This window comes from Polyodon spathula, chromosome 11, assembly GCF_017654505.1.
Source record: "Polyodon spathula isolate WHYD16114869_AA chromosome 11, ASM1765450v1, whole genome shotgun sequence".
Taxonomy (NCBI): domain Eukaryota; kingdom Metazoa; phylum Chordata; class Actinopteri; order Acipenseriformes; family Polyodontidae; genus Polyodon; species Polyodon spathula.
In genome coordinates this window covers 19,838,650-19,852,864 of record NC_054544.1, presented here as the reverse complement: position 1 = coordinate 19,852,864, position 14,215 = coordinate 19,838,650, and the positions used below count along the sequence as shown (strand labels likewise).

Genomic DNA, 14,215 nt, shown 5'->3' with positions numbered 1-14,215 from the left:
TTGTGTGTAGGCAAACGTTTGGAAATATCTGGCAAAGAGAACATTGAGTTTGCCCTCTGGTAATAGAATCAGTGAGTCTTTATTTCATAGGTTGTGGTAGAAAAACTAAATGACAAAACATGTTTAATGTTATGGTTGATATGGTGTAATGTTATGGTAAACTGTAGGGCATACATTGGAAAAGCATGATGGTTTAAAGCAGGGCTGTAAATATATTTGGCTCATTGAGCTCCATAATATGTCTCTTTTGAAGTATCCCATTAAGGGTGTTCAATGTGTTTGAAAAGACTGCAAGGGCAATCATTGGTCTTAGGCAGAAGCAAATACAGTGAAAACATAAAGTTTATGTATTTAAGCACACAGAAAAGGTTGAACCGCTCTGCCTTATTCTTCCCTGAAATACAAAGGATTGCTGTGATTTGGCTTATGGTAACTTTAACAGAGAGTGGTGTATGAAACGAGTTGCCAAGCTACATTGTTGAGGCTGAACTGACTTGACAAAGTTTGGGGATTAATTAGTTGCTGGGAACCAGGCGACCATTGACAGGCTGAATGGCCTCCTCTACGCATCTAATTTGTACATTTTGTTTTTTTATTTCTATGTTCTTAATCTATCATTTACAACCCACCTCTTACGCCTGTCTCATTGGGTGCTCATTAGGTAATTTCCTCCATCAGAGCCACTGGCCTGTCAATACATATTTAAAATTCACTCTGTCAGAGTCCCAGCTTAAAACACATTCATTTTTGCTGGCCTCCTCTTGTTCTTAAAATATTCTTACTGGTCATATTTTTCACTTGTTTTGAAACAGGTCAATCCAGAGGACCACTTGTGAATGTGTGAGATAATGCTGTTTATCCCCAGGGTTAATTCTTGTGTAGAAGGAAATGTTTTTCTGCCCATTCAGCTCCAGTTTCATGGAATGCAGTTGGATTAAGATCAGGGGTCTTTCAGAGGGCACTAGTTGGAATCATTTGATAAAATCCTGGTTCCATTAGTACATGACACCTGTGCTTGATAAATAGCTCTAGCAGCTTAGCAACTTTGATAGACCCATGTTTACATGGTCTTCATAGTTTCTGCTTCTTCTGGTGTGCCAACCAATGCTTTAACAAGTGAGTAGCTTCATTTTATTGGTCCCTTATGATGTGTGCAATCATTCTGTGTGGTTCTTACTGCAATTACATGTGTGTGTGTTAAGGTGCACTCACCTGAGTCCAAGACCTTCTCTTAAAGTGACATCTGGTACTACACTAGGTTAAAGAAAAGTATTTTTTTGCTTGCTTGTCCTTCCGGGAAGTCTGTTCCTGCTTTACTTCCTTGGTCATTCCACCCCAGGAGTGTCTTCGTGGTCAAAGCATCTTAGTGGCTGCAAAGCATTTCAGTCATTTGAGAAGCAGTTGGTTGGTTACTGACAGGAAAGAAGGGTCAGATAGGGTAAAGACAATTTCACTATCCAGGTAAAATGAACCAGGAAATGCAAAGTGAGATTTATTTAACCTAGTGGAGTAACAGAATTCAGAAACACTCAAACATCATCAAAAGTTAAAGGAAGGGTAAAATGGCACTTAATCAGTATAGTGTTCAAAACATGGCACTGAATGGGAAGGACTCGGGTTGTGATTGCCACATTTAAGTTTATATGTTTTCAATACACAAATATCAAGCCCCTGCACTTGTTCCAGGACTAATGCATTTTTTGTTTGTCTATCTGATTGTCAACAATTACACTGTATATACATTCAAGTTCTTCAGCTGCCACTATATAAAGGGTGAACAATAGGAGGAAGTCACTTTTGATTGGCCATTTTATCCGACAAACAATTATATTATGTACTAATAACAGAAGCAGTTGTTTGCACATTGCAAACAGGCACACCCAAGCATGCTTTCTCTTCCTTTACATAGCGTAAAGGGTGTATAGCTAATGTAACAATTCCATAAATCTTACCTGTTGTGCACTTCTGTTCACTGTATAGGTCTGACATGCAAATGCAAGCATATATTTACATTTAGAGGAAGTTCTCAGCTGGTTTTCCACAACTAGTTTTTTTTTTAGAAGAACCACTTCCATAGTAAATATTTATTTTTTGGATGTCACTTGCCATCTTATAACCGTCCCTTTGGTGCTATGTGAGTGACACATTTCAATCCTGACCTGACTGCCCCCTGCCATTCAGCCCTGAGCTTCTCTGCAGCACACACACAATTGTCGAGAACTGTATAATGATTTTGTGAAGTGGACTAAAGTTGAGACAAACCAACTTACCAGATTCAGGGGTCTAGCCCACTGTTCCTAGATTGAGAATTGAGATCTGGTAATAATGTTCTTTTGTCTGTGCCTCGGACTCGTCTGTGCACTGCTGGTCATCGGGCTTTCTGCTCTTTAGCCCCAAGCCTATGGAACACCCTGCCGGCCTATTTGAAAATTTGTGACTCAGTTTATGTTTTTAAAATGAATTTTAAAACATACTTCTTTCGATTGGCTTTCTGTAAATGATTTGTTGTTCTTAATGTTTGTCTGCTGAAATGTCTATTTTTATGCTGCATTGTGAAGTGTTTTGTGATTTTTAAATGAAAAGCGCTATATAAATAAAATGCATTATTATTATTATTATTATTATTATTATTATTATTATTATTATTATTATTATTATTATTATTTTTAAAAAATAGATTTATGGACAGTCATGTGATTGCTAGGAACCAATCAGAGATCTTGGTTTGCACACCCCGTTTTTCTATGAATAGCAGGAGTTTATAAGAAAACCCTTACAGGTTTTATACTGTATTTATTTATATGACAATTAACTGCCTCGCCCATTTAAAACCAGCCTGTCTCTATGCATACAAATGTTCTGTGAATTAACTGCAACAGCTGGTGGTTATACAAAAAAAGTATTCATAACATAAATTAACAAACTCTTATGTAAAAACTATTTAAAAAACTATAGCTTACATTAGTGATTTCCTCTAAAATGTAAAACAAATTAAAACATGCTTCCTCCGTCCAGGAGTGGAATTTTCTTTGAGCAGGGAGCAGAGGAACAGCAGACATGTCTAAGCAGAACAGCGAGTCCTACAGATATAAGACCCAGAACATCTGTGAGTTCTTGGTAATTTCCAACCCTCCCCCTATACTCCTCAGTCTTCAAATAGGCAGGAACCCTTGGCGTGAATTAATTTGTAATGAGTTTTCCCACCCTTACAATGCCAGTTACTTTAATAAAGTGCCTTTTATACACATGAATCTCAGAGTGCGTTACAATAATTAAAACAAATACAAAGCTTGCTTAAAACTTACTTTAGTGTGTATTCTTGGTATTCTTGACTTCAATATATAACATGATGTGATCAGTTTATGTGTAGATACCCAAGGTCCAGGTAGTTTAAATACTGACAGGTTCAGTTTAATTGTAGATGCTCCTCCAGCCACAGATGCTTTTTGGAGCATTTCTGGCAACCTGCCAATCTTCCCCATCCTTTGAACAGCAGTACCTGCACCATTGTGGGTCACGGCTGTCTCATAGCTGCACAGTCGGTGCTGCTTAATTGGGACACCTCACGGGAAGTAAAAATAACCATTTAGAAGGCATTTAAAGGGGCATTAGTCACTTTTATATTCATAATTTACAACATGCACAAGAGAGAATATTGTATTTTGTTTTATTTCTAAATGAAAAGAAAAAGAATGCAATCAAAACACATACAGTATGAATACAGTACTGCAGTACCTGTAAATGGTAAATGTGTCATTTGAAATAGGTGTCAATTGTGTGCTATTTTTGAGACTGAGCTGCTTCGGACCAAACTTTGTCCTCCACCATCCCCAAAAAGGGCAGCACAGCTTGCATTCCATTTTCCTGCACCAATTGTCTGAGGTGGTCCACTGTTTGCAACTTCTGGGCTAAAGTGAGAGGTGGCGGTGCACTGTCATCGTCAGCATCAGAATCTCCCTCTGCCCAGTCAACTTTGACATGCTGCTGTCATTTGCATTCTTCAAAAGCTCATCATCGGTAAATTCGCTAGCAATTTCAAGGTCACAATTTATTTGCCACAGTAGCCTGAGAAACCATAGGAGACATCAGCTCCTTCAACAGTTCAAACTTCTGAACCAGAGGCAAGTCAACTTGTTTTCGCTTCTCAGCCATGATTACAGACGAGGCAAAAAGCAACGGTTTATGCAATTAACCAAGTCACATCGTAATCACCTAATCCCTGTACTGCTCTGGAAAGTTAATCCATTCCTCATTTGAAAATATTGTATCCCAATTAAATGAAGGGACGTCCCAATTAAACAACATAAATAGCATTGGGAAGAACCATCTCCCAGGACTGTATCCCATTTAAGTAGCAATCCCAATTGACTGGATCTCGATTAGGCGGTGCCGACTAAGTATTATAAATTATTAGGCTATTAAACTCATAAATTAGAACTAATCTTAGATTACCTAATGTTATTTTAGATAAGGTTGTCCAAGATTACTGTTAATTGGAGTCTGGTAAAACAAATGTATATCTTTAAACTGCAATAAACTTTTATTTTGGATTTAATTGGATTTGAAAATTGCAGCATATGATAAGCAGGACTGATCAATTCTTCCATCTGTAGTATTTCATAATCTTCAGATTGGGGGAATTGTTCAGGTGGACCTGGGATGTTGTCACAGGACTGGACTACAGGCTGGGAACTGCCAAGATGTAGTTTTCTCGATATCCACTTCTTGTTGTTGCCCGCTTCCAGCAATGTGATCTTTCTTTAAAAAATGGGTCAATTGGTCTTTCATCTCAGAAGAAGACAGGCTAGCTGTTTCATCTAGAGCTGACACCAGGCACAGGTCTATAATTTGGTATTTAAACATATGTTGACCAGCTACCTACAACACCTGTTTTCTGTACACTTTCTGAACAAAACAAATGTGCACACAGGGTCGAGAAGAATGTTGGCATCTGGTATTTAGGACTTTGTAAGACACTAATCTTGTCAAAATGATTGTCTACCATGCTGGAAGGGGGGGGGGGGGGGGGGGGGGGGGGGGGGGGGGGGGGGGGTCTTCCAGGATGACAATGCGTCCATCCATGGAGCACGTGTGGTCACCCAATGGTTTGATGATCATGACACTGATGTTATCTATATGTCATTATCTATTCTCAGTCATCAGATCTGAACCTAATCAAGCAATTACTGGATATTCTGGAACTAAGCCTGAGACAGCATTTTCCACCTCCATCAACCAGACATCATTTGATTGACTTTCTTGTGGAATAATGGTGCCGCATCCCTCCTTCAGAATTCCATAGGCTGGTAGACTCTATGCCATGGTGCATACAGGCCGTACTAAATGACTTTACATTGGTGTTTCCATTTCTTTGTCCACTACCTGTAGATCACTGATGTGCAAGCAAGCTAATTAAGACTAGCCTCAACTCTCTGCCTTTATTTTTTTATTTATTTATTTTTTAAACAGTGGTCACAGTAAAGGATACTAAGATCAAAATTATGTATAACATTTGCACTGGAAGGTCTTGAAAGCTATGGAATATCTAACCCGTTCTGGTCATTTTTTGAAGTAAAGTAGATCTGCATTTATATTTTTTCAAGGCCATTAGCATGACAACTAATATAAAGAATGCTGCAGATATGCTAATAGGACTAAAGTATGCTGGACAAGTCAGTGGCGGAATAAGGGAAAGACAGATCCAGTGCAGGACCTTATTGTGGGCCCCGACCTTTATCTAATACTGTAATGGCGTGTCAGTGTGGACTGCGTTGGACTGGACGCTGGGAGGTGAGTGGGAGTGTTAGTGTTACGTATTGGTGTGTGTATGTTTGCGCTGTCCTATCTTCCGCGTTGTTTGTGTGTGTCACTCTGCGTGAGTTTGTGAGTGGAAACGCGTTTTATGTCTAGGCAGTGCTGACGCGCTGCCTGGGGTGTCACATGCACAGTGAAGCTGTATGAGAGAGGTGGTCTGTGTTGGCTGCACTGTGGTTTGTGTTCGATTCCCTCAATCAGCTGCTTGTGCGGGACAGAGGGTCTGAGCGATTGGTCAGTGTGTATGTAAATGTGCCCTTGTGTGTATATGTGTGTATACTGGATTTGTATTTTAGCAGTATTAGAATTACAAAGTATGTCTCTGCAAGCTTTTCTTTTAAATCCCACAATATTGTGTTATGGAAATTGTTATCAATATCAAACGATATTGATACCATATCAAAATATCGATATTGATGCCCATCACTAGTTTTAATCTGGTGTGGAAAAACTATTCAAATGTGAGTAAAAGTGCTGTTACTTAAAAAATGTAATGAAGTAAAAGTCAAAGTATCCTTCTAGAAAACTACTTGAGTAAAAGTACATAAGTACCATATCTTAAAAGCATTCAAGTATCAGAAGTATAAAGTAGCCGCCCTTAAATTCTACCCATGGAAATCTGCTGTTACCCTAAATTACACACCAAGTATATTTATCAGGGGGCACTACTATTTTGCACACACCTATACTAATATACATTGAAATTTCAAATCAGGAATTTAAATTTTATTCACAACCTTTATCCTATAAATAAAAAACAATTCATGAAACAGTTCCAGGATCAAATGTTAAAAATGTGAAATCCTGTTTTGAAACTGCTAAATGCATCCTCTGCAGCTAAACAAGAGGGACCACAACACAGATTAGTCAAATTACTCAAAAGCAGTATCTTCTTTGTTGGGGGTTTCGTTGTGTTCGTTGATTGGTTATTTTAAAAATCAAAACAGTCTCTGGTTGGGCATCAACATATTATATCAGGGATGGCAAAACTTTTTTTAGCTGGAGTGCCCAAAGTCAGATTTTTATATTCAGTAATTCCTCGCCAACCGTGTATTTGCCCAACGTGGAATTAATGTATACACAGTTTTAATTTTGTATACCAATTTGCCAACTGCGGCATATATATATATATATATATATATATATATATATATATATATATATAGTATATATATATATATATATGGAGTAAAAAGTATCATGTTTTCTAAACAAACATACTTAAGTAAAAGTAAAATTGTCGCAAAAAAAAGAACTTAAGTAGTGTAAAAGTATTTCTACTTTGTTACTTTTCACCCTTGGTTTTAATAGAGTAGATTCTGTTAGACGTCCATTAAACTATTCTAGAATATTGCTGACTTTTTTTTAACACTCTCAAACAGTTTCATGAATATCAAATTGTATCATACAAAAATAGACTTCTGAAAAAACGTTCTTTAAATAACTCAGGAGTTAAAGCTTTGTGAATAGGGCTCGAATATTTCTAAATCCCTCCTTTGAGGCGTTAAAATGCCACAGGCGCTAGGACCCGTGGGGAACATCTCATGACATGAACGACCCTCTTTTTATTAAGTTAATCGACTGCAAAACTGCACGGTCTTTTCAACAAGGGCATTGCAGGCTTTAGGACCCAGCGGGATACTAGTCTATAATCTGATACTTCTCCCCACATTTTTCTCGCCACAGTTTGCACTTGCTTGTCTCAGTCTCATCAGCTGTTTTACTGGCTTATATTCACTCCAAATCTTGGGGAGAGCCAGAAAAAAAAAAAAAAAAAAAAAATATATATATATATATATATATATATATATATAATATATATATATATATATATATATACACACACACACACACACACACACATATATTTTTATTTAACTTATGTAGCCCTTCTCAGGACAGAAACTGAATTTGCAATGCACAACAGGTACGCCTTTTCACTTTTTTTGCAGAAAAAAAGTTTGAAAACAATTTGGAACTTTTCACCGGTTTTTACTTGTCCTTCATTACAGGTGTCTCTTGTGGCTGGAGCCGGTCTTTTTCTTTGTCTTTTTTGCTGCGTCTCCAATAGAATCTCAAGGACCAGGTAAGAGAAACTTGAGGAATATGTCTGTTTTCATATTAAATATGTTAAACTCTTGTAAATTTGACAAAGCCTGGCGCTTTGTCTTAATCCGAATAATAAATTAGGATTTCATCGAAATGAATTAAAAGTGGTTATTTACGTTTTGCAATTTTTTTTTTTTTTTTTTTTTTTTTTTTGCGGTAGTACCATGTTTTGAGATATATATTTGCTTTGTTAAAAAAAAACCAAGACCTAAAAGATAAATGAATTGTCTTGAAATACTGATACATTGTAAGCAGTGTTTAAACTAATGGCTACATAATCTCAGATAAGTAAATACTTAGTTATGACATTAGAAGTCGGTATAAAATCGTTTGTCAATTCACCCAGTTTAACAGTTTAATTCCTTCCCTTAAGCACATCGGTAGCGCACAGAATGTTAAAGAAAAAGTGAAATGTAAATCCCTAGCAGGGATATATTTACATTCGAATACCCTGCGTCAACAAAGCACGTTTTCAGCTATTGATGCGGCGATTCCCATCTTCATTAAATCTGGCAGCTCTGTATTTTGGGTGATGTTGAAGCAAGAAAACTAACAAATACCCAACGAGCTCAAATCGCTTGGTAAAGTGAAGATAATTCCATTTTGTAAATATAAAGTTTTAACTATAGCCATAAGTACATTTGACATGGACTGACTAGGGCATATGTACCTGTGTAGGAGTCTATTGGATTGTACTATATCTATCTATCTATCTATCTATCTATCTGTCTCTGATTTCCCTATTATAGTTTGTCCGTTGTGCGTTTTTCAGGACAATAAGCTATTTTTAAACCTGGGGCATTGTCATCTTACAAAATTGTATCTCTCTTACAAACTACTGACGCTTGCATTGTGGTAGCTTCCAAAGAAAGAGATCGCAGAATTTGTTTGTTTTAAGCCTGGTCTCTTATGGCTCCATAGTCAACATTTGAATTCCTTTCCATTCCTGAATGAGTGAGTGTGTTTTCTGCTGGACCTGAAGGGAACAGTTGCATGGCTGTAAAGACTAGCGGCCTTTTGGACAAGAAAACGTTTCATGGTAGCACAGGGAAGAAAGTAGGCATACTGTGATGAGACTTGTTAAACCTTATTGTTAAAGGTATCCACAGTTTTATGCTTGTACAGGCAATATGACAGATACTCCCCATACAGGGTGTTTTTATTATTATTGATTTATAGTTTCAATTGTGGTTTTGTGGTTCCATGGTTCCTTCCTACACATGCAGGATTTGTCCCCAAACATATATATATATATATATATATATATATATATATATATATATATATATATATATATATATATATATATATATATATAAATATTTAAATCAAAATAACATCAGATCTGCTGGTAAGTCTGGAGAGGAATGCCAAATTTGAATTTAGTATATTAAGCATTACCCTGGCAGTAAATGTATACATCTTGTGACAAACCAGTAAACCAGTAAAACATTGTATCCAATTTTTCTTGGCATGTTTAAAAGAAGTGATAATTTACTGTAGGTGTCAGCAAAACTGATAGAATCAGGGTATGTATGGGGTGTCACTACTGCCCACTGTAGATCTGTTTCTGAATACAAGGGTAACAGCAGTTTGGATTTATGTGATTTATGCTCATTGCTAAGAAAAAAAAGGTTGAGTAAACTTTATTAGCTTGTTGGTGTCTATTTTAATGATCTGAACAGTTGCAGATCTCAATGTCACATCTCTTTAATAATCCTTCTAGTGTTTGAGGTTTACAAATGGAAGGGTGTCAATGTTTAGATCATTACAAAAGACCAGCGTGTGCCTCTGGACAAGCTGTGAAATTTATTTTTAGAAGTAAGGGTAGTTTTCTTGTCAAAATAGTGGCCCATCTTAAACAAGAACTTTATAGCTAGACGTTTACAACACAACACCATTGCTAATGATTGGGAGAGATAGCAACTGTCAGCTGTCATCTTACTGTACATATGTTTTCATTTATGTTGGACAGAATAGTCCAATAGGAGTTAGTGGACATGTGTGTGTGTGTGTGTATATATATATATATATATATATATATATATATATATATATATATATATATATATTACACATGTATATACATGTATATGGCCTAGTATAAAGGTTGCAGTCAGGTGAAACCACAGCTTGTGTAAATACTACCAAAACTGAGCACAGGGTGGTTTTGGATAGCCTGTGGCTGTAAAAGATACAGATAAACACTTTTTTATTGTTCCACATGGCTCTTGTAAGAAACAGATAGAGTTCTTGGGACCCTGCCGTACAAATAGCATTTCAAACCACCAATATGCTTTTTTAGGTATAGAAGAAAGGTTTACACTGAATTGCTGTATTGTGCATGTCAGAACAATTCAATAACCTGGTTCTCATTTATGTATGTTTTTTGCTAGGTGTTTTTTTCAGTTTGCCTTTTCTGTAACAATCTCATTATTTTTTTCTTCAATTGCCATATAAAGTAAATTCTGTCCTGGTGTTCCGTTTCCAATAGTTGGTCCCTTTCAGTGTGGAGGCGGATAGCATTTTAATGCCTTTGTGGGAGTGATACTGTAGGGATTTGTGGTAGTTATACCTTAATCCTAAGCCTTATTTTATTTAATAGTGAATAGTGAAGACAGGAACTAAAGTATATCAGATTATAAGCTTATTGACAGTTATAACCTTGGGTGACATTACCCCCTGTTTCCTTAACACACAACTTTAATTGCATGCATGACCTTATTGGTTACATTGCATCAGTGTCATAACCTGCCTTGTATCTAATCATTTGCTAAACCTGAATCATTTAGCTTTGTTTCCTCAAAACCATTCTTTACATTACATTAACAAGTTCTTGCTTATCTTATCCTATTTACCATGAAGTGTACTAATAACAGGATGTTCTGCTTCAGTAGACAAAACTTGCACCCCGAGCTGCTTCTGTCCCTCTCACTCTTGCATACTCGCACAGCTTGTTTGTAACATACATTAACCCTTTCTTTATCATAGCACAGTCTGGTTGTTATACATAGTTTTCTACGTTTCCCAATATTTTAGGTACCAAGGTACACGTTTTTAATGCTGAAATTCATGAACAGGAAAAAAATATCTTGGTGTTACACATTCATTTGCCTTTGCTGTAACCTGCATTGTTTGTATCACAGGGATATTGTGTGATATAATACTGTTTGTTTTGATATTGGTTGTAAATTTAGCTGCCTGTTGTGGGAACAGAAAAGGAGCAGCGTTGCAGGAGGGAGCATGATCTGGTTACCCTGTGATGCTCATAAGAGAAATTCTCTTTCTCCTGGCAAACACTCCCTAATAGAAATTCAAATCAGGAGTATATTGAAAAGTATACTCCAGGGTGCAGCAAAGATAAAGCAGACTGTGAAACAGTTATATAAAAACGATACAAAATATTTTAACTGCACTGTGGTTTTAGACTGAGCAGCCGGTTCCATTGAAACATGAATTCATGTTCCCCTAAACACCAACGATAATTCTCAGTCTGTGAGAGCACAGCAAAACACACCAACCCTAACCTTCACCAACATTAATTGTAACAATAGCTCCCGTGATCACGCTTTATATACACATTCCCACATGTTATTGCAGGGAGGAATTTAACCCCCTCCTTGACCAACCCAGTATTCCACAAATGCACGCACACCTCTGCACCGGCAAGGCTTCTACCCTGCCACATATTACCATTATTATTATTATTATTATTATTATTAGTTTATTTTAGGCCAAGCATTTCAATCAGACTCTTGTTGCTGAAATAGTAAGTAAAGCATGAAGACACTTCAAACATGTCATTCTGTTTATAGACATCACTTGGCTCATTGCTGGCATTAAAATAAGCAGGAAAACTTAATTATATTACAGTAGTTAAGAACACAGATGTCCAGCACTGTTGTGAGATTCATATTTACAGTATTCTACTCAGTTTACAAATTAAGGTGTTTTGAAAAGACCTGTTTAGCTTATTGCTAGCATTAAAATAACAATGAAACATTTAAATAATATTAAACCGTTTAGTAACAGTCCAGCAATGTCACGTGAGAGTAATCCTGTTTACAGTACTCTACAAATTAAATTTAGCATTTTACCGGCATTACTGTAACCAGGATAAAATATGAAACACTTTGATAAAAAAAAAAAAAAGGCATGTTGACTGACGTTACACAGGTTCTCTACTGTGTGTCACCTGATTGTAATTTAAATAGTGCCCCCTTGTGTCTTTGCTAATTCTGCCTTATTTGTTAAATTTAACAAGAAGTGTCTCTCCAGACAGAATGTCTTATGAAACCAATGGTGTGTAGTGTAGTGACTACATGCTTTACACAGTAAAGTGATCAATTTCCTTTATGGAATGTATTAGCTAGAAAAATAGCTTTGAGCTCGTTTCATCATCGTCGGATAATATAATTGAATTAAGAAACAGTCATGGTTTAACATTGCTAATTATTTTAGGTCTAAGTTTTTCAGCATAGAAGAATGCTGTGCTTTGCATTTTTGGCTGTTTTTTGCTTTCTTGTTCTCTGCGTGTTTATGACTGGCAATATGATCTTAATGGTATTGACTCATACATGATCAATTGAATGACATTAACATTTGTAGACTAGTATCCTGCCATCCTTGTGTAGTTTATCAGAAAATGTTTTAGCTCTGCCTTGCTGAAATGTTTTTTTTTTTTTTTTTCTTTTTTCATCGTTGGTAGAGCTGCTATGGAGTTTCAGCAGACATGTGTGTGAAGTCACATGAATTAACTCAACTTGGCTGGGTGTAGTGTAAAAAGAAAAAAACACAGAAAACTGGAGTTGCGAGGTGAAAAGACAACGCTGTAAAATTGTCCAATGCCTAATTCCACGACTGTGCGATTTGTAAATTCAGTAGCCCTACTACTTTAGCCTTCCTAAGGCAGTACATTTCATTTACTGAGTGGTTCTCCTCTCGACTTCACAGCTGTTCTATGTAACTGATAGTTGATGCTCATACATATTTGATTTAACATACTGCACATTACTACGTACCTTTATGGTGAATGCAGTAGATAAAACCATGTGTGTAGTCTGACAGCACTGTTTGTGTCTGTGCACCACTAATTGGACTTATTAATGATGAGCCCATTTGTCTGCTTCAAGCTCAGGTACTATTTGAGCAAGAAAGTTATCTACTGTGTGGTAAAGGACAGCTTTCCTTGGAACCTGAATGGCTGAAATCTGGAAAATGTTTACAATTGTGTAGTGTTATGAATTAGTTTTCTATCATCCATAATTTACCAGTTATATGCATTCTTAGTATTACAACTGAACACAGCTATCCCAGTCTTTATATTTTCTATATGGATAGTGGTGGTTATTTGTGTAACTGCTAGATGCTAAAATTGTGGCCTACACATGTAGAGAAGATAGAGAATTATAGTATAATATGATACGTCAAATGGGCATTTTAACAGGGTTAAGCCTTTTTTAGATATGTACTTGAGCTACTGCACAGAGGGAGAAAATGACTCTTGTGTCTGTCTCACTTCATTGCATGACCCATGAACCAGAGACCACCTATATACATGGCTGTTGATGGTGAAAATGAAATATCTCTGGAAAGTGTTGTGTTTACTGAAATGTTAATTCAGTCTGTTTCCACTCATCACTTGACATTACAGCTACAATACAGGCATGCTGGGGACTAGCTTATATTCATATTTTAGGTTTTTTTTTCAATTTGGAAAGCCCAATTTATTTTGATTTCAACCCAGCTCACTGCTGCTACCCCCACGCTGAGAGACGAAGATGGACACACGCGTACTCAGAAACGTGTGTCGTTAACCGTCCGCTTCTTTTCACTCTGCAGATACTGCCATGCAGCCACCTCTGGGCAACTTACAGGTAGGCGCCCAGCCAAGTTATAGCATTTGAGTACATTTAATTTGTCCCATTTGTGAAAGCTTGAGTTGTGTTGCCATACCTTTGCAGTATATATATGCTAACCAGTGGGGGTCTCTGTTAGGCACATTTGGTCAGTGTGTAATGCAATTACAGTTTGCGGTACATGAATTTCACTCTTCTGGCTCATTAAATCCATCAATTTTCCAGCCAATAAACAGATTCACAAGTAGTCAAAGGTTAATGCAGCCTCTTTATGCTTTTGGCAGGCTGTAGAAGCGCTCATTATAAGAGCTGATAAACGTTGACACAGCTTTTCTAAAATGGATGCTTGATAACCCCTGACAACAAAGCTGCTGGTGGGTATGATTTAAACTCAACAAATAACTATAGCCAGTTAAGATGGGCTGATGATTTGA

General features: G+C 36.8%; 1 protein-coding gene across 1 annotated transcript in view; it reads left to right on the top strand.

Annotated features, from left to right (window-relative positions):
- Positions 1-7,635: 7,635 nt before the first annotated feature.
- LOC121322875 (collagen alpha-1(XVIII) chain-like) overlaps positions 7,636-14,215 on the top strand; it is a 101,992-nt gene continuing 95,412 nt past the window's right edge. Inside the window, exons 1-2 of the mRNA XM_041263349.1 lie at positions 7,636-7,741; positions 7,827-7,900. Coding sequence (XP_041119283.1) covers positions 7,731-7,741; positions 7,827-7,900 — 85 coding nt within the window. The 5' untranslated portion in view covers positions 7,636-7,730. The remainder of the gene's footprint in view (positions 7,742-7,826; positions 7,901-14,215) is intronic.